At 36.0% G+C, this 26,712-nt stretch overlaps 1 protein-coding gene and 1 long non-coding RNA gene across 3 annotated transcripts in view; one reads left to right on the top strand and one right to left on the bottom strand.

Moving 5' to 3' along the window:
- LOC130143362 (uncharacterized) overlaps positions 1–26,712 on the top strand; it is a 73,875-nt gene that overhangs the window by 10,425 nt on the left and 36,738 nt on the right. The window lies entirely within an intron of this gene.
- PDLIM3 (PDZ and LIM domain 3) lies at positions 1,643–26,712 on the bottom strand. 2 transcript variants are annotated; one of them, XM_056326045.1, is made up of 8 exons: positions 26,428–26,712; positions 20,426–20,577; positions 18,453–18,537; positions 11,867–11,934; positions 8,373–8,636; positions 5,561–5,688; positions 4,329–4,440; positions 1,643–3,568 (listed from the first exon to the last, which is right to left on the bottom strand). In XM_056326045.1, the coding sequence occupies exons 1-8, from the start codon at positions 26,518–26,520 to the stop codon at positions 3,379–3,381; spliced, it is 1,092 nt and encodes a 363-aa protein (XP_056182020.1). In that variant the 5' UTR covers positions 26,521–26,712; the 3' UTR covers positions 1,643–3,378. The 2 variants fall into 2 exon arrangements, with proteins under 2 accessions (XP_056182020.1, XP_056182016.1); XM_056326041.1 differs by lacking the exons at positions 8,373–8,636; positions 11,867–11,934 and adding an exon at positions 12,371–12,558 and having other exon boundaries at positions 26,428–26,701.

Here is a 26,712-nt window from a genome sequence, read left to right as displayed (position 1 = left end):
AAAATATTTCTCTATGAAAGTTGCAAGAAATACTTCAAGGTGTGTCTGCATTAGCAGGCAGCGTTGTTCAGTAGGAGCAGATCAGTTGGTACTGAGGACGTGGCATCTACCCAGTATGTGTTTCAGGGAGGGGCTGTTTAGCTCTGGTTTGATTCTGTGGACTGAATTCCCATTAGTGATCGGTGCACATTACCAGTGCTCCCAGAGGTCATCTTCTGGTTGAATTAATTGTAAAGGAAACCACTTTGTGCACTCAGAAGCTGTTGTGTGTTGTGAAACAAAATGCAGGAAGTGGGAGTGATGGGGGTGTTTACTTTCAGTAATGTACTTCTCATGTGAACACAAGTCTTGGTTTAATTTTTTAAGTGATGAAATGTGGTTGAAAAACTGAAAGAAGTTATTGGGTGATGGAAACAACATTGTTTCTTTTAACTGCTTTAGACAACTTTTTAGGTTTCAAATTGTTGGCAACATTTCAGCATTACTTAAAAGACCAAAAGGATTTGTCTTGGAACAATTGATACAAAAGTACCGCATAAATTAATCTGTATATTTTCAGATGCAATTCTTGGCTTATCCATTTGGAGTATTACAGTTTCATACAAGTTTTTTAACATCTCTCAGAACAGCCCTGCTGTTTACGCAGCAGTAGCATAGCTGGGGAAAGCTTTTCACACCTGTTGATCAACATCTGAAGAGTCGAGATAACAAGCATGTGAAATCACACTTCCTATCTTTCTCTCCGTCTAAATATAAATGCCATGGCTCTCTTCGGCTTGTAATACATATATAAAAAAGTCTGGACACAGCTGAAAGGCATAGTAGTGTTAAGCTATCATGATTTACTGGCTATGCCATTCTTAAGCCAGAAGATAAAGTAGATAGCTCTTTAGCTGGACACTGTAGAGGATTTGTGCCAGGAACCACTGACACCCTACTAAGATAAAGAATTCAGCCTTGAGCACGCGGTAGAGAGAATTGCTATATCTTTCTATCACATTTAAATCTCTGTATTCAATTTCCTATTTTTCTCTTCTATCAGTATCAAGGATTTCAGAATCTGCATTAACTGAAATCTAAGATTTGCTTTATGTTATATTGGTGTAAAACTTTTCATATTAGGTCAGTACTTGCAATTAGATAGGCTTACCTTCTAATTCTATCAAAGTCATGTCCAACCTCAAACCTCTCAAAATAGCACCATGTGATGATGCAATCCCACTGAACTTTCCCCAGAGTTTTGGCATCAGGTCATGTTCTGTGACTTTCTTTTAACCTAACAGTTTTTGTATCTACATTTCTGAGAGTTTCCCCACATTTCAATTGATATGTTTGGCCTGGAATTAGACTGTCGCGAGACAGGTGAGTGTTACCCTACTGATGATGTGTAGTTGCAATAGTTTCAGGTCTTCAGTTTTGAAAACACATGATCTCATTCAGTTTTAGAAAACTAATTTTGCCCAGATTATATCCTCAAATGCCTAATGCAAAAGTTGTGTTTCATTCTTACCAGCAGTTTGATGAATCCGAAGCATAAATGCCAAACTTCTACTATTGCGAAGTCACTTGATACTCACAGTTTCTCATTTTTCATACCAGTTGAAAAGAAACGCAGAATCTTTATTGTATGTAGTAGATTTATTTTTACCTTCAGGTACTCCACAAAGAAATGAACATTAAGCAAATAATTTAAAACACCAATGACACTTCAGGTTTGTAAAAATAGACATTATGTGCACTTTCACTTTCAAAAGGATTTTCAGATTTATTTTATGGGTTTTATCAGTGGATAAATATAAATGCTACACAGCCTCCACGATACATGAGGAGCAGAATTATGTTTTGTGCCCTCAAAATAATTCAGGAACTAACCTTTAAAAGAGTGCAACACTTTTTTTATGTCCACTTTTGGGATGCAGACATAAACTATAAGTGCAGTGACTCAAACATTTTTTGAAACATTTACATTCCAAACTGATACTTTAAGACATTTTGAAAAGTCTTCAAATATGTGGACATTGTATTTCAAGCTTTTGGACTCATCTGAATTTTAAAAATAAATTTGAAGTATATACAGCTTATTATTTTGATTCCATGTTCTTCTCAGATTTTAAGTTTCTTATATTGTAGAATGGGAAAATATGTAAGATTGCTTGCCACTGAGTTGTTAATTTGTGCTAGCCTTGTAGACTTGATATAAAATTTTGTAGATTTTTCTACTTTAAAGCGGGTTCAAAATACCCCAATGAATCATTTATTAATTATGTTGATATTTTTTGAAAATACTAAGGTTTGGCTTGTCAGTTAGGTGTGTATATGTAGCTGGCACCTACCTGAAAGCAATGTAGCCCTTAAAAGTTTCAGAAATTGATTTTAAAACCACATTCCTTCAGCCTTTTTTTCCCTTAGGCCTTCACCAGGCTTTTTACAGAAGATCTTTCATTTGCATATTTTAAGTTACATTTATTTTTAAAGTTTTCCAAGTTTTAATTTACCAGCAATAAAGTTATTATGATATTTTCCCATTGTTTCTCTTACGGAAATTGAAGGATGGACAAAACCCCAGTACCATTTTCTGCAGAAAAGTTTTAAAATTTACTTTCATTCTGAATTTGCAGTGAGTTCCTATTAGTGTAGGGTTTTTTTTTCCCAAAAACAATGTATGTGTGTGCATGCTTCAGAACAATTTGCTGCTAAGTGATGTGAAAGCTGATTTCATTGCAAATCATTAAAACAACATAGAACTTCTGTTTTGCTTCTTACTAAACAGTCTTTATTATACTAGCCATTTTAATGTATGACTTGATATTTATTCCTTATCACAGTTGCTGCATCAAAAGTTTAAGTCAATATAACCCCAAATTTAAAGCAAAGTAAGCAAAATCTATTTTTGACATACATTAATGGTAGTTGAATAATAGATGGTGGAAGCAGACATGAACCACTGTTTGTTTTGTACTATCCGTGTGAAATAGCTGCTTTTCTAATGATATGTCAAGTTTCTACATTTGTTAGGGCCCAGCCTGTAACACTTTGATGACTTGGGTGTTTGCACAGATAATGTTGTCTCGATTACAGCACCTATGTACATGTTGTAGTAACCATGTAACACCTCAGCTGTTACATTTTTTTTATTTCAGTACAGCTCTTTTAGCTGATACTTCGTTGAGTTATACCGGCAACTTCAAAGGCAATATTTTAATAGAATTTTACTGGTATAGGATGCTACTGCTGACTAATAGGGACTTCCACCTCCCTCAGAATCCCACAAGAAAAGGTTTACAAGCTGCTACTTCGGAATCAGGCAGAAGTCCTGACACTTCTAAGCTGTTAATGACTTTTTGTGTGCATGCATATATTTGTGTGTTAATGTTAAGACTAACATTTTGGGTAAACGGTAACTGCTTCATATCCCTCTGGTGGCCTCATGCGAGCTCGTGCATGAGCTTCACAGTATAGTTGGCCCTCCACAAAGAAGTAGCCTTTTTGTTTCAGGTTGAGATTGCAGTCAGAGCACACAAAACATTCGGGGTGCCGGTATTTATCACGTGCCTTCACCACTGTTCCTCTATATGGAAACAATTAAAAGAAAAAAACCCAATTAATTCATATGAATGTAAAGTGAGAAGAAACTACAATATGACAGAAAATTCATTCTAGGTATTTATCTTAAGGCTTTTAGATTGTTCATCTGGTGGTTTTGCCAACTACTACATAATTTAAGGTTGGAAGCTGAGTTTGAGTAAGTGACATAAAAAGCCATAGAGTTGATCTCATAGTTCAATAGTTCATCAGAAAACTAGAGCTTGAGGAAACATCTTACTTTGGTTACAACACAGAAAACACAGTCTAAGCTATCAAAGCGGTGACAAAATGAGTTTCAAAACCACATTTCTTTTTTCACAGTGACTGTGTTCTCTGAGCTCATCATCATCTGTGTTCTTTGCTGAAGTTAGTGATGTCATTCGGATAGAAATCTGGTAGTTTTGAAATTGTCCCACAGAAGTTTCTGGGTACTTACATTGGGCTGGGAGAAAGATGTTTTACACTACAAAGAAACTTTTGAGATTTCACAGTCTGAGACAATGCAGCACAGGTAAATGCTGGTTTTGTTATGTATGTGTTAATAATTGACTTGCAAAAGGTCCTGAGAATAATTTGTGATTTAGAACAATATATTTCTACATCTCTGTTCTCTAGAAACATTTTTCTACCAGTGCAAGTGGAGACCAAGACCACCACTTGGAAAGCATTCCTGTAGTCTGTGGTGGTGTTTGAGAACATGTGGTTGAACAAGACATTTCTAGAACCAAAAAGAGATAACTTACAGAATCCCATTCCCACACTTGTCACACAGTGGCACTTTCTGGACACCAGGCATGGCAGTAGGTATCTTTGTTACAGGTGCTTTCACGCTTCTTGTACCCACAGGGCGTCCGTCTGAGAACCAAAAAAATTCCATTATGTACAGACTAATATAAAAGCATCTGATGCAGTAAAATAGTTTTCCTGTAAATACACTTCTGGATGTGTTTACAGGCTTTCACTTATATCAACAAACAATGAAGTTTCTCTATACAAGTTTAGTGAGCTAGATTCCAGCTCTTTGGAATTGGGAAAAATATTGTGTAGCTGCAACCAAAATGTAAGTACAAAAATTATTATATATATAGTGCTCTCTGTGTCACAGATATCATCTGATTCTCTGATAGTAGGTCTTGGGTATAGAAGGAGAAGGAATAGGATTCGGCTTTAACATAGCAACATAACATAGTCAAGACCTATTGTTAGAAAGCTTCTTATTTATATAAATAACCATACAACAAATTCAGAAAGATTAGTAACATGAATCCCAAACTAGCAAAATACAAGAAAATGTCAAGCAAAATCCCACAATTTTATATATATATATATATACACACACAATTAGATGCATTTATCTCTTCTCTGGTAAATATTGAGACAGAAAAATTAAAATTTTAAATATTTATCTTTTAGGTTACTTTTGATTGTATTTTGTTCTTTACACTTACTGTAAATACAACAAACTTGCAGCCTTCAGTAATGCTATTTTGAAAACTTTTTCATTTGAAGGGAACATGACTGTAAATTATATTGTGGTCTTCAATTTTTATTTAGAATGAGGAGGGGATGGGTAAAACTTATTTTAGGAGTTGGTTTAAATTTCTCTTTTCCTGGATGTGGAAGGGAGCGTTTTCTTACTTGGTGTCATGAGTACATGCAGCTTGTCCCAGAAGTTCTCTCACATAAAACTTTCTGATATTCAGTTAAAGTCAGCTTTGTACATTAATGATCTAAAAATCTGAGAGGAGATTCTTAAAAATGTGATTAGCACCCCCATTTTATTCACACAGGAGATTGCTAGCTATACAATCAAGGTGGAAAAACGTTAGGAGGCTGGTGTACTATCTGTAAGATTAAGAATTGGGCTTTCAGAAATTCTTACAGCTCTGATCACACGTGTTTTCTCCTCAGATTCCCCCTTCCCACAAACATTTAAAAATGCTTTGAACAGGTAGAATATGTCATTATTAACCACCTTCTTCGGAGACTAAATTCTGGAGGACCTTAAAGGACCCAGACTGGCGAGGTTGACTGGGCTCCTCCTGGTTGGCATGCAGCATCTTGTACACGTCAGACTGAGGCACTGAGTTGGGAGCTGGGTCACTGTATTACAGGGAGGAAAAGCAGGTAAAGCAGTTTAATAAATGTAACTTCAAAGCAATAACTCTACCAGACATAGAATATGATTCAGGAAACTAACATAAATACTGTGTGTTTCTACTACTGAAAGACTTTCTTCCAGGTAGCATTGCTTTGTATAGCCTCTTCTTGATCTAAAAAGTGCTGAAAAAAAAAATATCTGTGCAATTGTTGAAACAAATAAATCTACAAACTCATGAAAGTATTTCCATAGTTACCGTTCTGGCTCTAACGGCATTTGGAAATAGGCCAGTACCTGTGTTTAACCTCAAAGCAGTTGCATTCCTGTAACCAGTTGCTGTATTGCCAGGTGTTCTTTGGTACAGTATCCAGAAGTTCTATTTTCACAGCAGCTGGCCTCAAAAGTGTTGTTAAAGTCACAGCTCATATCTTTACGTAGAGCCAGCCAAAACCTAAGCAAACAAATCTTTTGAGAGAGTATCATGATGTGAAGGTGTTCTTTGTTTTCTCTGTTGGCTCAATCACTAGTTAATATAGTGCTTATTTGGCTAAGATAATTGTTACTAATTTAACCTATGGAGATGACAAAAAAGAGTGAAGTAGGTATAGTACAGCAGGAAGCATTGTAAGGTGAACACTGCTGAATGGAAATTATATTTCTTAATTTAATTAGAATGGGACATGGCTTACTTTTTGTAACGCCAATTTTATCATAAAAATATCAATCATTGTCCAAACAACAGCTGATGGTTGAATTTCTGATGACCCAGGAGCTAAAGATTTTACTGAGAATATTTCATGGTGGTTTAAACTGTGCTGAATGTTTTAAATCGATCATGATAACTAACATCCTAAGTAGATGAGAGGAAGAGCAGATGACTATATGCACTGGCAGGAATTAGGCTGAATGTGTGGCATCTGTAAATTTCAAACTGCTGCTGGGGCTAATTGAAAAAGTCCAGAGTATACTTGGATGAAGTCTGTTACCTCACTGCTATATATATATAGATGTCTAGGTTAAACTTCCTGTTACCATTGGTCTCCTACTGCCTGTTAAAACTTAGCTAAGTTTCCCCTGGAAATAAGCAACTAATTCCACAAGGAATTAGACTGGGTTTTGCTTTAAATGGTTTGATTTAGTTCCCAGGGTAGCATTTAAGCTGTCAAATGGCACAGTAAGAGTAGCAGCAGCTGGGCAGTGACCCCGGTTGCTTATGTTAATTGTTTGCATCTTCATCAATCAATAGATTTCTCTGAGCCATCATCTTTAAACTGGTGAATAAACTACCACTTTCTTCTCTTGTCATAAGTTTTTAATGAATAGAAGGAGCTTAGTTTTTCAGTTCTCACCAATGGCTAATCAAACCCTTGATTCTCTCCTCTCTACTGAAATATTCATAGATATCAGACAAGTGATAATACAATTCCATATAGAAGGCAAAAAACCAGACACAAAGGTGTAGATAATATTTTTAAATGCATACATAGTGGAAACCAATCCCACAACAAAAGAGACATTTCAAACCTGTGTAGAGAATCAGTTCTTGAACTGGGAATGCCACAGACATTTGTGAAATCTGATTACTCTGGGCTTAATTAATGGTTTCAGAATGAAGAAAACCCAAATCTTTCTTTTCTCTACTTGTGATTGAGTATAAATGTTAATGCAGTAGACTAACACTACTCTGCAAAGACTTCATGAACTAAGATTTTCTTTTCATCAGATAGGGTTAAACTAAATACTTCTATATGAATATGATTTTTATAGTTAGTAACAGTCCAATTGTGCAAGGTGCTGAAGAAAGCTCATTGGTGCTTATTTAAAATATTAGTAATTAGCTTTAGTTTACACCATACATATAATGAATTACATTAATTACACAAAAGTACTGTTGTGAAACAGAAAAGTAAGTTACTATTGTGCAAAAGTGAATATAAAGTAACGTGAACAATGATTTGTCCCTTGAAAAAAAATGGATAGTGTTTTAAAACTTTTTACTGGGTAATCATCATTGTTATCCAGATACGTAAGGTGCCTACCTGACTGTTAGTCATTGCAATGGATGGAATTCATTAATCAAAGATGGATTAATAAGCCTACAAAGTCGATTCCGGCTCTTTTTGGAAAAGAGCTAGTTGTACTGAACAAGTTAACCTGAATGAGAGTTAAATACCTAGAACACTGTAAACATCTGCAAGATTTCCTAAGCTTCATAACCTGAATTTCAACAGTTGGAATAAATTTATTATTAATAATATGTTATTAGATTAAGATGAATAAGTTATTAAATACTTGTTAAATAAATAATTATAATAGTTTTGAATTTTGGAGGGAATGAGAATCTTGATTTGGAGTGGTCAGTCAGCTAATAGTCCAGGTAGTATAATCAGTTTTTATTTATTAGTGACAAATACAAGATTCTTTCCTATGAAATATTTGTTAATTCTGAAATCTCCTTTAATACTTTTGGTTAAAAATAGTAAATTACTAATATTTTAACAAAAATATTGAATGACTTTGAATTACTTAGGTTTTTCCTAACCCTTTAACCAATTTTCATTAGAAACAGTGCGATATTATTAATGCTTTTGTATATTTATAAATATTAAAGATATTTTTCTACCTTTATATATATATCTTTATATATATATTTATATCTTTATATATATATATCTGCTCTAATTACCTTATTATGGGTGTTTCCCCCAAAGCTGTAGACACTTGGCCTTGCAGTGTTTCCATGATATTGTCATCTGAGTACAACTGCATAGGTGTGTTAAACTGAGCGTGCACGATCTTGACACCGGGAAGCTCCATTTCCAAGGGAATGTTAGGGGCCATCTTAGACACTGCTTTCAGCTCGCTAGGGCAGATAGAGCTAACCGTGCTAATTGAAGAGGGGGTACTGCGTCCACTGCCACAGTCAATCCCCGAAGGAGTGCTGCATCCACTGTGTTAATAGCCAGGTTACAGAAGAGTGTGCAATGCGTATCGGATTATAAAGAATAAAGACAAAAGTACAGGAATACGGTGATGTTAACAGGGCTGAAAAGCATAAATAGAACAGATACAGAGAAGCAGAAGTATAAAAAGCAGAGAATAGCGAAAGTATGTGTAGTCATTGAAAAGTATTTTCCTGTAAATATATCAACGCCAGTTATAAAGCAGTCCTTGAAATTCTGGCATGCATTTTCTTTAAAGACAGTAAAAATTCTTTGATAAATTGGATAATTCAGAACATAACATTACTTTACATTTTTAACTACCATTTACAAAAGGGTAGCTTACAAAAGTTATGTGAGTTGTCCATGTCGGTGACAGAATAAACACCTGCAGTACTGGAATCCGAGACACAACATTCCGGTACTGTACCTCACAACCATCTCGGTCCACAGTTGAAGAGACTACTATAAATTAGTGTAAAATGATGAATGCGAATTTTCCTAGATTTCCTTAAATCTTACAATAAGATATTAATCTTTTAAAATGAGTTTAACAATATATTTCATTTTTAAAATATTTGTTGAACATTTCAAAGAAGAAAAGATAGTAAAACAGCCAGGCTTACTTTTGCATTTCTAAATTACAGTGTTTCCAGTGGAAGGTAAAGTGGTCCTTCACAAGAACAATGGATATATATTCAGAGAATTAATTTTACTACTTTTGAAGTAGATTTTACATATAATTTATATATAACAAAAAAGATGGACAGTTTTTTAGAAATACTGATGTTGCTTAGTGTCACTGAAGAAAGGCTCTGCACACTAATTTGACATCTCTTGAAAAGGATTAGTAAAATAGTGTGAACATTAAGCCCAGTCTTTTTCAGTGCCACTATTTTGAACACTTCAGTCTTTTCTCCGTAGCACCTCAGAGGCTTTCTTTGTTATGGGATTTCTTTGCTGTTGCTGTGTAACAGCACATAACCCAGGCTCTCCACAGTCACTGGTTACATTTATGTGATATTTGGAGCTATGAGATGATAAATGCTTAATCTCTTTCCTCCAACCTGCATGTCAGGGCAGTGGTTTGTTCTTTCCGAGCTGAATGGTTCTGTGTAAACCTGGGAGAATACTCCGTTTCCCAGTTTGATCATACAGTATTCTTTCTGCCCAGTAGCTACTCTTGGGTGGTGAAGGCAACCCAAAATTCTCCCTTTGATTCAGAGGGGAATTTGTGTAGGACCACTTTCTCAAAAAGGTAAAGGGAAATATATACTCCACCATCAAAGATATATCAAAACAAAGCTAATACCAGAAATAGTGGGCAAGCATTTAAAGCAAAAGTACAGTTTGCATCATCACCTAGCATGAGCCAGCCAAAAACTTCACACGGGGACAACTTACAAATTTACTGTCTTGACTTATTGAAGAATCAAGACCACATTTAGATCCTGCAGTAGAGTAAGTTTTGTCAGTGTTGATAGTGTTAGTAAGAGGAAAGTAGTAGGAAAAGGCTAGAAAAATCACAACTCTTGCTATGAGCAGCCAAAGTAATGTTAAAACAGAATATAAGTATCAATAAAATAGAATTATATATTAAATATATTTTCCAGTCAGTTTTGCCAAAACTGTTGCTAACATCCAATCTGTTAGCTCAAACCCTCAGTCCAGAATCAGCTCTTCTTTTAGTCAAAGTCCTATTTAGCCTCAGCTGCCTGTCCTAAAGGATATTTACAGTCAATCAAGGTGGCTGTTTTTCGATGTGTTTAGCATGGGACATCTATTGAGCCAAACTGATGAAAAAGTAGCAGACAAACAGTGTGACAGCCAAGGTTTTGTAGATGTAACTCCCTGCATCGGTCATTCTGCAGTTTGTAAACAGACTTCTCCAGTGCTAGAATACCTGACAGCTAACTTGTATTGCTGCCAAGTTAATTTTCGCGGGTTTTTTCTCTACCTGAGTTGCTGGAAAATGACCGTTCACTCCAATATTTTCATGGAAAATATTGTGTAATTGAGGTTTCTGATTTAGGCACTTAGGTTCCTGATATACTCATTTGAATCTCTGTAAATCCGATTAGGTATCTGTAAATGGTACCTAGTGGCCCCAAAGTCAGTTTAGGTACCGTATGTAAGTGCTGCCTATGGTTAGAGGCCATGCATGTTTGCTAAGGACTGGTTTGTCACTTAACCTGTATCAGGATCAGACTGCAAAGAGAGATGGGCACTTTTCCTCCACTGCGGTGGTGTTCTACATTGATAGCTCTTGTTCACAGAAGGATGGGACTCTACCCATCTTCTACAGTCTCCTCTATCGCTCAGGTGGTTGAAAAATTTAACACATCTCACAAAACTGATAATCCACATGAGATTGTCCTTTGAACACATGAATTAATTATCCTGTTTTTTCTGGTGTAGTTTGCGAGACTTAAATTAGTATAATTGAAATGCAGTCATTTTAAACTTTTAGAATGAAATGCAGAACACTGAGTCCACTGGTAAAAACTGCTACTGCTAGCAAGGGTAAAGGGTAACATCACAACATATTGCATCACTCAAGCGCTTTTGAGCTTCTTTTGCGTTTAGCCACAGTTTGCATTGCTTTTCTCCCCCTCTATGTTTAATAATGTAATTAATAGTAAATGAAGCATTTCGTTCCCAGCTATGATAGAGGAATATTACACTAAAATGATGGATGTAAATATATAAGCTTTTCTACATTTTACAGCTTTACAAGTCTGTGGCATCAGATAGTTCTATTTTAGCTCTGCATTAAGTTGCCTTCTGAATAGAGGGCTGCTGAAAAGCAAACGTAAAATCTCTGAATGGCCTAGATGATAATTTTTATCACTAGCTATCTTTCATTTAGCAAGTTAACAGATTATATGTATTTCATTTGGCCAGAAGAATTGCAGAGTGCCATAGATTTATAAGTATACAATATCTGGTGCTACACTGTAAACTGAGTCAGGTTGACGAATACAGTTACTTCAGACTTTTTCCAATATAATTGAGATGGGAGAGTGGACCTGCTTTCTTTTGGAAACAGAAATTTGAATTTCAAGCCTGATCTCTGCAAGTAAACCGTTTCATATTTTATTTATTTTTAGTGTTAGCCTATATACTACTAGAAGTAAATTTCAAATGCATCAGTATGCTTTATTAATGTGAACGGTGAGTATCCATTAAAAAATAACACCATGCATCCAAATCCAGCACAGCACTCAGAGTTGATAACCTGCTTCGGCCTGAGACTATGAAAGGTTTGGGCCGAATATTATGCTTGTGTTCAAAGTAGTTCATATCCTGTAAAGAAAAGAGGGTTAAAATAACTTTCTTTGGCCTACAAATGCTTATTTCTAGTTAAAAATTATCTAAAGAAGTTTTAAAATTCTAACAGTGAATTAACCGTGTTTAGTTTGCACATTCCTGGTACTCAAAATACAATCGCTTTAGTGTTCAGAAACATTCAGAGTAAAGCGCAGTTATACGAGAAGAATGGTAGGTAGTGCTGCAGCCCAACATAGAAGGCAAATTTTAGCTACCTGTGGCGTTGCTACTATGGTGCTGAATGGATAATTTTCTGTTGGAAAAAATTGGCTTCATTTATCACCATTTTTTTGGATAATCAATAAACTCATTATCAGAAAAAACAGCAAGAGCTGGACTTTCCAATTGAAAACGGAACAGATAGTGATATACCACCAATGACCATGTATCATAAGTAAATGCAAGTACTCACTTTTGTGATGAGTTAGGAATGAGACCCCTCAGTTGTCCATGAAGCGCATCTTGAATATTGCCAGATGAATACAGCCCAATTGGAGAATTATAGGAGGAGCTCACTACCTGTCTTTTGTCATCAATATTTGCTGCTGCAACAAAAGGCTGGGCCCTTCTGTTGTGAGCTGTACCAATAGGCTTGAATTCCTGTACATGATAGGCAGACAAAATACACAAAGCTACAATGCACACCCAAGCTAGTAATGAGTAAATCTGACATCAGTATTGTTAATCTCTGCATTTTTTACTTTTGTGATTTTGTTAATTTTTAACTGGTGCAAGCATTTTTCCATGAATTTTCTGTATGTTACTTAAGCCATACACATTCAGAGACTATTATTTTCCTGCCTCAGGGCAAACAGAAGGCAGTCCACATTTGTAAATAGCGTGTAATTTAAAGAAGAAATGGGAGGGATGACTATTGTACTAACCTGTTGTATTGTCCTCTAGATTTTGCACTGTTTACATTCCTCTTTTAGAAACACTTCATGTAGTTAGCCTCATTGCTTTGCTTTAGGGCTTATCTCTGGCTTCTGCATTTTTGTTGCATAATGATAAAAGGGATTTGCAAATATGAAGCTTTTATTGTAAATGTCTTGCCTAGAAAACACGTAATTTTTAACACCTCTTTTAACTGAAATAGTCTTGAATGTCCATCAGTTAGAGGATATTCTTCTGAACTTGTTCCATACTTTGAAGCATATCTGTGCATCAAAACCTGTGACATTGTGTAATATAATGTGAAATCATCAAAAATAAGGAAAACCCAGAAATGGGTAAACTGGAAATTATTCTGCCTATGTTTGTTTATTTCTGGAATATGATTTTGTTCATTGTTGACCCAGGAAATTTCCTCCAGTTGTGGAAATCATAGGGGTAAAATCTGGAAACAAAATCTATGCTGACTTTTCAGATAATTTAAATGTTCTGTAGTGATTGTCTAGGGATGATAAAGACTGAAGAAAATTCACTTATTGGTATCGTGCATATTTAGTAAAGCCTCCTTTGAGTCTCTGTCAGCTCAGGTCATCCCTAATCCACAGAAGAAGAGACTTTGGAAAAAATAGTGTTGTCACTACTGAGGGTTTTTTTTTTTTTTTCCCTTTCTGTGCTAGTGGTGAAGAACATCTGCAGCTGTAGTCCATCACCTTGTCCTGATGTCCTGCAGTGCTATTTGGAGACAGTGCTGCAAGAGCACTTTAACTTCCATCAATATGGAATAAAAAGCTCTTGTTCCTAACAAATAGGTCTCTACAATCTGTATTGGTCTCTTTAGAGACTGGAACTTGGAATGTTAAGATAGCACAGGTCATTAATACTTCAATTGTTGTAGAAATCTTTGCGAGTTCTCTGATTTGGCTTTGGGTTTGAGTGTGGTTGGTGTACTAGGAACACATCTGCAATACTATAGACCATTTCTGTATTTATGATGCTATCCCGCTGTGTGATATGACCTATAGTCAGTCTAAGTTCTGATACTGCTGAATATTTACTTCAAATTGTTGAAGCTTGTAACTTAGGTACTGAAGATTTTGGCTTAATCGCTGTGTACAGTTTAGGCTGTCTGGTATTTGCCATCACATATTTTTAATGGTGACACAGTCAACATTTTCAGCTTTAAAATTACTCAGGTGCAATTGTGGTCTTTCATGTACATCTTGCAAGCTGTACAAACTAGTCTCCTTGTTCTGCAAAATAAAACTGTAAATTTTTGATGCAGAAATGCCTTTTTTAGATTACCTCAGCCTTCAGGAATGTTAGAAAAAATTCCAGTTTGAAAAAATCTATTACCAAACCCCGAAATAGATATTTGAATACTCAAATCCACAGAATAAATCAAGATAATAAGGGCAAGTTAGATAAGTATGGGCACATTTTTGACATATGTAGATTTTTATTCAGTTCTCAGAGCAGTATTTCCTTTCTCAGACAATATCAAATCTCTGTTCAAAGTTTTGGTGAATAATTTATATAAATTATGAAAACCTGAATGTGGGTTTGCCCTTTGTTTTCATTTGAAACAACAGTTTCAGAAATATATTTAGGAACAGACCTAAAGAAAAGTCATGGATATATGGAATATGCAACCATAAAATGCAAACAGTAAAAAGCAGTTTTATTAAATGAAAATATTTAGCAGCATTGCATTGTAAGAGGCTACTGAAAGCAAGAGTCAGATAAATAAGCACAAAGATTATATTTGCAATTCCTTGGTTCTGTCTTATAGAACTGGGTTGCAGTTAACAAAATGTATTAGTAAATGGAAATAATCTACTAGTGTTTAGAATCATGTCTGCTTAATGAAAGACATTAATGTCAATGTATTTAAAATTGATTTAAATCCATGTATGATACAAAACGAACAAAAACAACCATGAACATTGTAATTCCATCCTCTTTTTTTAATTTCTTGTTGACAAATGAACAGCACAGAAGACATGTGGCACCGTAATAGCATGTTTACAATATAACAGTTGTGAAACAAGTATTTGCAGTTAGTTAGACTTAGATTCCATTTTCTTTTTAACTTATCTGTTCATATAAAATGTCAGTGACAGAACATACAGCAGCAAAAATAGTCCAGCTCTTGTGTTTATTGGATCTCATTGAATCTGAGAAAAGTCCTCCTTCAGTTCAAAAGCTAAATGAGAACTGGAGGCTGTTGATTCCTAATCAGGAACATTTGAGAATTACAGTATTTAATTTCTTAAATTTTTTCCAGATGACTGATGGCCTTTCTGCAGGGCTAACTACATTTTGCATTAATATAGGTATCAGGAATAGAATGAATGTAGCTCTCAAAATCTGTAGAAATGCTTCCAACATGGACCATATGATGGCATTCCTTGGGGATAATTGCTGACAGTATACAAATGTTTACGTGTTGGAGGTATCATGTGGCTAAAATCTTTATCTCTCAATGCTGTTATAGAAGAGGGGGTAAGTCCTCAAAACTAGACTGGCACAATTACATTGTTTCAAAACTTTATTATAAGTGGTAACAGACTATAAATAAACTTTTTAGAATAATGAATTGGGATTTTTTTTAGATCTTTATCCTTATCTATGTGTATAGTATATTTATACCTCCCAGGAATGTATAATGTCCTTCACGGCCAAAAGCCTGGTCTCACTGAACAAAATGTTCAAAGGCAAAGACAGAAGCAAAAAAGAAAAGCTCAAAGAAAAACAATTCAAGAAATTGTGGTAATTGAAAGAAAGTCATTTTAGATGATGTTAAAGGGATTGTAACAGAAAAAATTTACAGGCCATGGTATTTTTTTACATTGACAATGCAGCAGAAATGATTTAAATTTTTTTCTTGTTATAATATACTATTATTATAATAATAATAATTAACAGTTTGCCATTTAGATTGTTTTATTTTCTCGTTCTAATTATATTCTTTGAGAAATTTAAGTTCTAAATTGCTTTTATACAGGATACAGTGTGACTCTATTAGTAATACTTCAGGTAGTCTAATAGTGTTTAGCTGTCATGCTATGGGTTGCTCCAGACTAACAACATTAGGTGGCTGGTTTTTATGTGGGAATGTGTAGCTTTCAGGAGTGGCTCTCAGTCAGCCACTTATTGCTGTAATAGTCATTGTAATAACAATTACTAGGATGGTTGCCTCAGTTTCCTCTTCCCAAAGGAAAAAAACAGTGGGAACTTCCATTGTGCTATGACAGTTGCCTACATCAATCTCCAAATGACTCTTTGAGGGTGCTCAGCCTAATGCAGAAGTTTGGTACAGTGTAAAGGTTCCTCGTTCCACAGCTACAAGTAGGCACAGTATTTATCAGTTTTCACATAACCATCTCCAAGAATCTGTAGAATAATGTTTGTTGATTAAAGTTAAAGTGAGCATTCTTTGCCCAAGTATTCGGCCAAATTTGTGAGCAATCTAAAATATGTTTTACTTTCATTTATAGCTCTCTGTTATTAGCTTGCAAATAGAAATTAGATTCTTACTGAGAAGATGATATGTTTTCATCTCTTATTGTTACTTAGTTGGCTTATAATGTACCTTAATGACTTTTGTCAGACTTTTTTAGTGAACTTTGAAATGCCTATCTGACAAGGGTGAAAAAAAATCTGACTACATTTATAATACATATGACTTTTAATTAATTTTAATTATTATATAAATGGAGGAAAAGCTTTTTATAGAACTCAGTGATTTCCCAGTTCTGCACACCAGTTAATGCATACAATACTTTTGGATAAACTGTTTTTACAGTTGAGGTAACACTACAGTGCTTTTGGATTTTACTCCATTTCTATGGGCTTCAATGTCTTAATTTATAATTGGACTTCAGCAAACTCTAATAGGATGCCAACATCACAGGTTATAGTTGTGCAACAATTTGTTATCCCAGGTTAAAGAAACTTTGATATTGTTCTGTTTTCACTACTAGTATACACACTGCTGGGTCTCATATGTTGTGACTAAATATGCAGTAAAACTTAATTTAAAATTTCAGCAATTGTAGATTTTTTTTTTTTCCACAGGGAGATCAGTGGTGGATGTTCTTGCAGGGAAGAATTTAATCTAAAATATAAATCATCCCTAGAATGGTTTAGCATGTTTGTTTACAAGCATTGCTGCCTTTCTGAGGCCTGCTATTTATTGAATATACTCAGTACTCCTGATTTTCCTAGGAAGGGAAGACAGAGATATACTAAAATGAAGAGTTTGGCTATTTAATCTAGGAGAAACAGTTTTTCTGATTGCCCAATGAAGACTCTTTTCAATAGTCTGCCAAGTAGCACTTAGTAAAAACCTGTGATTTATTTTTAAGTAACTACCCTTTTTAGGAATGTAGCTTTCATGCAAAGGGATTACTCTCCAGTCATACATGCCTACATGGTTTTCTTTATAGCTTTTTTAGTGAATTTTTTCTGTTGCTATTTTACATGTATCCTAGCTATTCCACAACAATATGCATTTAAAATAGTTTTATTTCTTCACTGTACTATCTTCTACTGCTGAAGAGACTATGTTATTTCTGATGAAGTTTGCTGTATCACCTAATGCAAGTTTTTGGATTGGAATGTAGAGAAAGAACTGGAACACTGAAATACCATAGTTATGTTTGGGGGTGTCGCCATGAAAACAGGATTGGTGGATTGCGTGGGATTTATTGAAATGGAATCTGCACTTACATTTTTTCTAGGTTAGCACAGAGTAAATACTTTGACATACTTGCTTTGATCCTGGCCTTCCAGGATCAGCAGAATGCTCTTCCCTCCCCCCTCTTGAGAGAACAGCAAATGTTCATGTAGGTTAAAGAGGAATGACAAAGGAATAAAGTACTAGTTGTAGACAGTAGTTAGCTAATTAGCTATTAACGATGCAGAGACTTCGGCTCATAGCTTTGCACAAGGGGCTGGGTGTGACTTTGAAAGGAGAGGAGGAGTTCAATTGATTGATTTGGCTTTGGTCATATACAAGGATCAAGACTTTGCTGGTCAGAAGTGTTGAATGGTTTACTTATTGATCAGTACATGGGAGTTTTACAAATTTGTAACTTCCAGGTCTGTGGTGTAGTATAAAAATGTATGGAAGTAAAGAGACCCAACATTAATGGATCTCTCTATTTAACTGACTGTTATATCAAAATTACTTTTGTGATGTGATGAGTGCATTGCTTTGATACTTGACATTTATTCCTGAATGAAGGACTTCCTTATATGATGAAGAATCTCTGTTGAAAAAGTTAAAGCAACTTAAACCATATCAGAATAAAAGGAAGTATTTTCTTTCTGTAATAAAACTATGGTGATATGTACAGTTTTAAAGGAAAATGAGAATGCGTTGTAACTTGTTAACATTTTGTTTCTGTTAATATCTGAAAAATCAAAACCATCCAGTCAGATAAAATGATATTCAGATCTATCAAAATTGTGGTTGTTTGTATTAGCTTAAACTGGCAGATAATGCATGAAGTGTTATTAAAAAAATTTTAATGCCCACAAGGGAGATAGAGTGTAAAAGGGTGAATAGAAATGGTTAGGTAACTTTTAACAATTCATACCTGTGGTTCAGCTTCCAAATTTATCTTGAAGGGATGTGCTTTACCATCTTCTGAAACTTGTGGGGACCACAATTTAGTTCCTGACCTAGAAAGAAAGAAAGGCAGGATTTAAATAACTTGAATTTGTATAGAGTTGTATACGTCCCTGTAAAATATAATGCAGCTTGAAAATTTGCACTTTGTTCTGTGCTTTTTAAATGTTTTGACATAAAAATACTTCAATGATATATACTGTGTACTGTATGTAAACAGTATATAAAACTGTATTTACTTTTTAAGAAATTAAGTATGCTATGAACAATGGGAAGTTACTTGTTAGCAGTTACCAAAGGGAGAGGGAAAGGGGAATTAGTGCCTTTCTGACCTGAGCTGACCAAACATTTTACAGTTTTGTTTTTTGAATGGTTGATAGAATTAATGTTGGGTCCTTAGACTATTTTGCAGAAATAAGTGAATATATTAGTAATAATCCTAAACCACAACAACACAAATGTCTTTTTTTATGATAACAATATCCATGTAAAGCCTGCTTTTCGGTGTAGGAACAAAATCTAGGTATGCAGAGTATATGTGCAATTGTAAATAAGAAATTGCACAGATGATTCTTTCAAGTCATCTAGCCAGAGATAAATACTATGCAAATATCATAGAATAATAGAGTCATTTAGGTTGGAAAAGACCTTTGAGATCATGAAGTCCAGGTGTTAACCCAGGATTGCCAAGTCCATCACTAAACCATGTCCCTAAGGAGTGCATCTACAAGGTTTTTAAACACCTCCAGGGATCGTTCAGTTACAATTCTGTTTTCATTGACAAAGTGAAAGTTGGCAGCTAATTTTAAAATAGTGTAATGTTAAATATTAATCTAGTTGCTTGTTATATAAATACAAATATTTTGCATTTAAAACATATGCACATATTTCATAGGCGCAATTACACTTGTATGTTGAAAATTGCTTCCTGAGAGTTGCTAAATAGCATATAGCAATCTGTAATAGAACCTAGAACTAATGGTAGGAATTTTTAACTGTGGTGTGCGCTGTAGTAATTAGACAGTGCTTCTTTCAAATCCCACCCCATTCCCGTTCTGTATTTGGAAAGAAATTATTGTGATCAGCTGTAATAAAGTGCTGTGCCTCCCTGAGGGCCTCAGGTCAATCAGAGCTGCCTGATTCTTGGAGACAGCTGGAAGTGTGCTAGGTGATTCTGATTAAAGGCTGAGCAAGCTCAGTTAGGAGACGTGAAGATGTAGGTTGTTTCTCTTGCTGGCTTTAGCTGAGAGAAATCATAGCATCATTTAGATTGGAAAAGACCTTGAAGATCGTTGTGTCTGACCCGTTAAGTGAATGCAAAAAGATTCTGGACTCTTGCAGTTTAGGTAAGAGATGTTTTTTTTAGTTTTGTTTTGCTTTTAACATTGCTTTGAGAATCCTGTGGTTGGTTTAATACGTTGTGGCCAAAGAAGTTGTCTTTAAACCTCCTGCTTTGTCACCCCTTATGAAAGTCTAACACGATGTTTCTTCCTTTGACTGGGAGGATATACTGGCAGCTTTGTGATTGGGAGCAGGAGGAACACCTGTGGCTAAGGGAGTGTTAGAGCAGAGTGGTAACTGAACAAGTGACGGCTAGCTGAGGGGTTTATTACTTCCCCAAAATATGAAGAACTGTTTGTTTACTGGCGGCAAACATAGGACTTGTGGAGTCAGCAGAGGCAGTGGGTGGTACAGCTCACAGTTCAACAAAAGTGGTGAGTAGCCTGAGGGAAGCTATTCTTCTTGTGCCCATGGAGACATGTTCTGGGGAGTCTTGTCTTATCTGGACTTGGTGAGGTAGGTCTGGGTGCCTGTAATCTTAAAGGTTTTGTGAAATTATCAAAAACTATTTTAAAGAGTTACACTATATAATAGTTGTACTGTCTAGCTGGTTGGTTGGGTAGTATCTTCTTTCAGTAGTATGTAGATGTGTACACATACCTTTCTATTTTCAAACTAAGCTGATGTGCAGCTGCTTTGATTCTCTCCTGGGCATCGTTATGTGTCATGTTCTCTGTGCTTAGACCATCAATAGCTACAATAACATCACCAGGGCACAAGTTGGCAGCTGAAGCCTTGCTTCCAGGTGTAATCTGAAAAAAATTTAATAAAAATTAAGCATCATACATACCTGAAAATTGATAGAGAAATAAACTTCACCATGCTGCCCTATTTCCTATTGTGTTAGGGAGGGAAAGGGCCTGTAAACAAGCATATGATTGCTTACAAAAATGAGTTCTTAATTTTGCCAGGCCCTCTTGCAGTTCTATTCTCAGATCACCATATAAATGTTTTACTCATCCTAACTTCAAATTAGATGGAAATTATCTTCATACTTCTGCATTAAATGGTTTTCACTCTGATTTCTGTAGTTACTGTAGCTTGTCTTTGAATCTTCTGTCTCAACTACCACTGTGTAATTTGCTAGGAAAAAAACCCCGAGTTAAGTTTTTCCCTTACAACTCCAGGCAATAGCAGAAGAATAGAACTGTTAAGAAATTGTGCTACTTAATGTTCATGTGCATGATATGCCATTGTCAGGATAATACAGAAAGCTACCTGAGGTCTTACAACATTTAAGGACAAATACAGCAGTTAGTGTGTTTTCTGCTAGCCTGGCCTCTCATGTTGTGTTGCTAAGTAATCAGTAATATGCTAATAATACTGAAATGACATTTTTCTCTTTACTGATGTCTGATCCAGACTGTGAACTCTTTAAAGTGCTTAGCTCTAAGTCCTGTTGCATTTGAGTATCAGTGGCCCTGATCCATCATGGTGATCTCTATGGTGCAATTCATACCTCACAGAAATGTACCACCGTCAGTGGCATTCATAGAAATAGCCCTAAGCTTATCTTTCTGTACTTACTTTTCCCTTGGGCTTGTTGATATTTGTCTACATCATAGTTAAAATAATTGAAATGCAACTTAATTCTGTTTTGAAATAAGTATTGTAGAGAGACCTTAGATGCTACTAAAGCTTGTTCTAGAATTCCAGGCCTTTATTTGCAAACAGGTGACTTCTCATATCACCATACCATTTAAGTAGATCTTTGGCCACTGTGTGGGATTTAGGTCCCTTAAGTGTGTATTGCTATTTTAGGTGACCGTTGATAACCAAGGTAGCAACATGAAATTGATGGATGTAGCACATAAGCTTCTGGAGTATGGTCCTTCTGGAACAGCAGAACAGAGGAAATGGCTTGTTTCATTCAAAATAACACTAGCTGCTTATTCTCAAGTTAATGAATTGCAGTGTGAAGGACAAAAATGTCGATGTAGTCTTGCTTACAAGAGCAGTTCTCTGATCTGTGCCGTATATGAGGTGAAAAAGCTATTGGAGAGAATTTTTCTCACCATGTTCTGCAACATCCAAAGCAAGTGTGGTCTCAATTATTAAAATTAATTAAGTGTTATGGAGGACTGGAAAGCATGCTATGGAAATGTTCTTCAATTCCAGTGTTCCCCAGTTTTCCAGCAGAGGAAGAGACTAAGCTGCCCAGTATAACTCCAGTATGTTCTGAACCCTATCTATGGTGAACCTGGCAGACTTGTTGCCTCTGAAGATGACGGTACTAACTGTCAGCATAAAGCCAAATAGAAATATTATTTTTAATATGTGTTACACTGTATCAGTATTGAAATAATGACAAAAATTAGCCAAATAGCATAATTTTCTCCTCTTTCCAGCTGTCCCTCTCTGTTAAGTGGGTCTGAATGCTCCAAGAACTTGCAGTTTGTTTTGTGGGCTTTTTCTGCATTCCAGCATGTAAACTTATTTTTGATTTCACTGGAACAAACTGCAATGCATGTGTTATTATCAAGTCAGGCAAACTTTCCAAATAGGTATTTGTGACCAGCTGGAAGCTGTTAGCCCCTCACACTCCAAAAGAATGGATTCGTGTACTGCGTGGTCAACAAACCGTTAAGGTGTCTGAATAATCTGTTTGAGTATGAATCAAGGAAGTTGCTCATAAACTCTAAGTCTGAAGACTCCAAAATTGTCTGTTTCTCAAACTTCAACAGCTCTGAGGGTAAATGAACTACACTGGCGCTGCTTGTATTATTGTGAAAAGACAGGGGTAGAGGTACAATCATGCTTGTCCCATTAACCTGGGATGGCTCTGACTTTGCTTAGCATGCTGTGGACACGTGTGCAACGAGAAATGGCAGCAGGATTCCTAGCGTCTGAGTGTGGGTGTTGATGCTCTAATATCCCAAATGGGCAAAACTAGCCATTCCTGGTTGCCTCTCAAAAGTAAGCTTGCTTGAATAAGTCTTTTACAGGTTACTCAGTAGATTATGCTTTCTACGTGTCACAACGGATCCTCTGCTGTGTCTGTGGCATACTGCAGCAATGTACGGAGATGGTGATCCTGCCTTATAAAGTAGCATATCTGTCTAGCGTGGTACGTTCCCCTGCAGCTGCGCTGCTAGTAGAGCCTAACCCACTGTGTCGCTGGTAATGCACAATCCACTGGATTGTTCTAGCATGCTGTCACCAGCTGTGACAGTGTGCTACTATATGGTTGAATGGGATTACCGGCGTTTGGAGGGAGGAAGGAGGGAGAGGGCCAGGAGTCTGTATTTCCTACTCCTTAGCTGAACTGATTATTGCCAGGCTTCTGGGATGTGTTGTTTGGGCCTTAACAACTTGATGGGGGTGCTGAGCTCTACTTGCCCAGGGCTTCTGCGGTACAGAGTTACCTGCCTTTGTATAATCCTTTCCCTCATCTGCTCTTCCTGGGTTTGATGGAAAGGGCTGGAGACTGGCTGCTAGGATGTGGTAGGAGGAATATGGCTGGGTGCCAGCTCTTCTCAACATTTCAGGGGGAAGTCTCGACTGTTGCTGATGGGGAAGGGGAACAAGCGAAAGTACTGCAGCCTACATTTTACAGGAAGGGACCAGTTTGCATGTTGCAAGATCACGCTGTATTGTGGGTATAATATTGATATTGTGGGTACCTCAGTAATGTAGGTGATACTGTTTCTTAAGGAACTTATTAGTGAAGCATTAAACGTGTATTGTTAACACTCAGAATCATATTATGACTGTAGTGTTTGTTGCTTGCTCATCCTGGCTTAATGAGGAAGATTCTACTGGTGCTTTGGGAAAATTTTTGCCTTGCTCTTCAGGACATGTCTGTATGGCAAAACTCCTGTATCCTAGGTATCTCAGATTTGGATAAATACAAATGTGAGCATTCAGATGTTGTCAGGGACTGGATAACTATTTAACTATGTGAAGGGCAACGTCTCCCATGAAACTCTGAAGAAAACCTCCCTGCATCTGTTAGTGGACTTGTGAAGCTCATCATGTTACATCTTCATAAATATTTCAGGCTCTGTGTTTTCTGAAGAGAGCTATGAATGCCTGCAGACAGGGTGGCTAAATATAAAATTGAGTTATTATAAATACTTGCATTGTGATCTGTAAAGGTTTATATTAGAATAGAATTTAAATCTACATTTGATAATATTTCACCATCCCCTCCAGCCTCTACAAGTTTGTTGTTCCTGTTACGCTTTGTTCACTATGACTTGCATTCTAGGATTGCATTCCTCTAAATGCCTAACCCAAAATATTATCTTCTGGACTGAATAAACTGAAATTATTCAGATCCATTAAGACTAGGATTTTGATCAGTTTCATTGATGTAATTTCCTTGCATCTATGTAAATTCCAACTACTTCAAGAAAAGTTTTCATTATTTCTAGTTAGCGTTGTTTCTGACCGTAATAGAATCTGAGTATCCTTATTTTTAGTCCCCTCCTATTCTTTTTACTCTCCCAGTGAACATGATCTGTGGTTTTTGCATTTGATTGAAACAGTCAAAACAACAGAACAATTTCTGGATAGGTTTCTTGATGACATCTGTTCTTTTGACAGGTAGTTAATGATCTCTTATGTTGTCTGTTTCTCTTGACAAGTCCTGGTAAAAGCTTTCTCTTGTTGAACAAGGACTATAAGCAATCAAACTTCACATCTTTCCCATTATTTTATTCAAAATGTGTTTAAAAATAATTTCTATTTATTGTTTTAATGGCAATTTTTTTTTTTTTGTCAGAACAGTTAAGCCAAATGTGAATGGGCTGTTCGTGATACCTTATAAGAAAGGAACACCTAGGCCCCCAGAAAAGGCAGATGGATCTTGCAAAATATTCACTACTTCTTAAGGGGTACTGCATGAATACTTCTTTAGGGATTCTTCTAAATGTGTGCTGCAGCAACAAAAATATTAATTTTAAACAAATCTACCATTAATATTCTTGAACTTGAGCTAAGCAAACATGTTATTTTTCTCTGTGTGTATTTTATTTTGTAGTTCTACTTGAAATGTGACTTTTGAGCATTTTTGTAATATGCTAGAAACCTATGACTTATGTCTTGTGAAGCATTTGGTAGGTATGAGTCAATTGCAAAATAATCTTTAGAAAGTTACATTTATAGTAACATCCTTTGTTATTGCAGTTTTAAACTTTGTTGCACTTAATCTAAACACAAAGAAAATACAAACCAGACACCGCTAAAATATTTTTCATTAGAGATAATGGAAACTATTTTTCTTTTGGAGGCCCATAAAAGGCAATGAAGGCCCAAAAACATCCAGAGATTTTTTTTTCCTTTTTTTATTCAATGTTTTTGTCTCCTGTTTCTTCAAAGGCTTTGCTATGTCCTATGAGTATTTTTTATGAACATGACATTAGCTACATACAGTCAAATAATAGCACTCTGGTTTACTTCTGTTTAAATAATTTTTTTTTTATGCTTATATAAATCTGGAATAAGTAATCAAATGAAAAGAATTTTTGCTGGTATAATATGTGAAAGGTTGGTCCTTAAACCTTCTACAGACTCTTGTTTAGAAGCATATTTACTGCAAGACATCACCAGCGGTATCCATCTTTCAAGGCTCTTGATGTTTATTTAATACCAGGCATAGTGTATATATTGAGTCATAGTGCAGGGCTTTGAAGAAAAAAAAAAAAAAAGCATTGGTGATCTGGAGGCTCATGGAACACACATGTGGTGTGTTTGAGGTTCTGAAAAGCAGCAAAAGTAAAAGGAGAACTAATTCTAGTCTGATGTGGATTGAACACGATTTTCAAAATATGCAAATTATCAAAATGACATATCCTGTCTTTTGGGTAGATCTATGCCTGTAGGTGCAGGACAGCAGGCAGTGTTTTATATGCTCCATTCATTGAGTAACTGGTTTCTTAAATAAATTTCAATTATTACCTCAAAACCCATGAAATAATGAAGGCTCGGATTCCTGCTCTTCCTTAGAGGCTATGCTAAATTATGTTTCTAAATATGGCAGAAAACACCAAAGAATGATCTCCTTCACATTCAGAACTGGATAACTTTCTAATAATTCACAGATTTAGCATTCCTGAAAATGAAAACCTTTACATGTGTAAAAAAGGTGCTGTTGCCTTTGATGGCAATAATCAGAACTTGATTTAATTAAATGAGAGTCAGATCAGTCTTGTAAAGTTGGCGCGGAGTTTGCAAAGCACAAACTTCCAGACATGAGGACCTGCTGCCAAGCGGTCTTGTCCCCCCGTGATCGCAGAGGCCAGTTGTGAAAATGATAGAAGTAGGGTCTGGCCTTTAGTAGGCTCAAAACTGATTTTCTTATCTGAATGCCTGGGGTAATCACGCCGGAGTTTTTCTGCTGCCAAGGCACTTGAATTGAATTTTTTAAGGCATAAGTAGAAATGCAGTTAAAGTGTCAGACCAATAAAGCAGTCCCAGGAACATGTCACACAAAACTTGTAAGAACTGTTAGCATTCAGCTGGCTCTCCTCAGAACTAGCAACTACTTGCTAATCTGCTCACAGCTTCATCTGCATCTCTGAACACCAGAAAAGTAAAGGGCAAAACCCTGCAACAACTAATAAATGTGAAAATAGAAAGGAAATGGAAAGAGTACGTACCCTCGTTATGATTAAGGGTTGGTTAAAATCTATTCCTCCTGAAAGCCTGAATCCCCAGGGTGCTGGTCCTTGGAGAATAACGTTCTGTGGCATTGTAGATAGCTTTTTCTGGGTTGCTGTTCTTTTTTCCTTAGGTCTGTGTGAGCAGCAGAACCGTAGGGGGAAGGGTGCTGTCAGCAGAGCACCTGCCGCACAGGGCAGCTGACCTTGTATACCTCTTAGGAAGTTTTACTCATCCCACAGCTGCGGGTACTGTGCTTTATCCCTGCTCTTTGGGTGACGTCA

This window comes from Falco biarmicus, chromosome 1 (assembly GCF_023638135.1).
Source record: "Falco biarmicus isolate bFalBia1 chromosome 1, bFalBia1.pri, whole genome shotgun sequence".
Taxonomy (NCBI): Eukaryota; Metazoa; Chordata; class Aves; order Falconiformes; family Falconidae; genus Falco; species Falco biarmicus.
The sequence above is the reverse complement of the archived record's forward strand: the minus strand, read 5'-3'. Positions and strand labels throughout refer to the sequence as shown.

Coding starts and splice junctions, on each gene's coding strand:
- PDLIM3 (XM_056326045.1), bottom strand. CDS start 26,520: ATGCCACAGAACGTTATTCTCCAAGGACCAGCACCCTGGGGATTCAGG. Junction 8,637..11,866: donor ATAGTCTCAGGCCGAAGCAG/GTTATCAACTCT, acceptor CTATTAACACAG/TGGATGCAGCACTCCTTCGG. Junction 5,689..8,372: donor GGGGAAACACCCATAATAAG/GTAATTAGAGCA, acceptor CCTGTAATACAG/TGACCCAGCTCCCAACTCAG.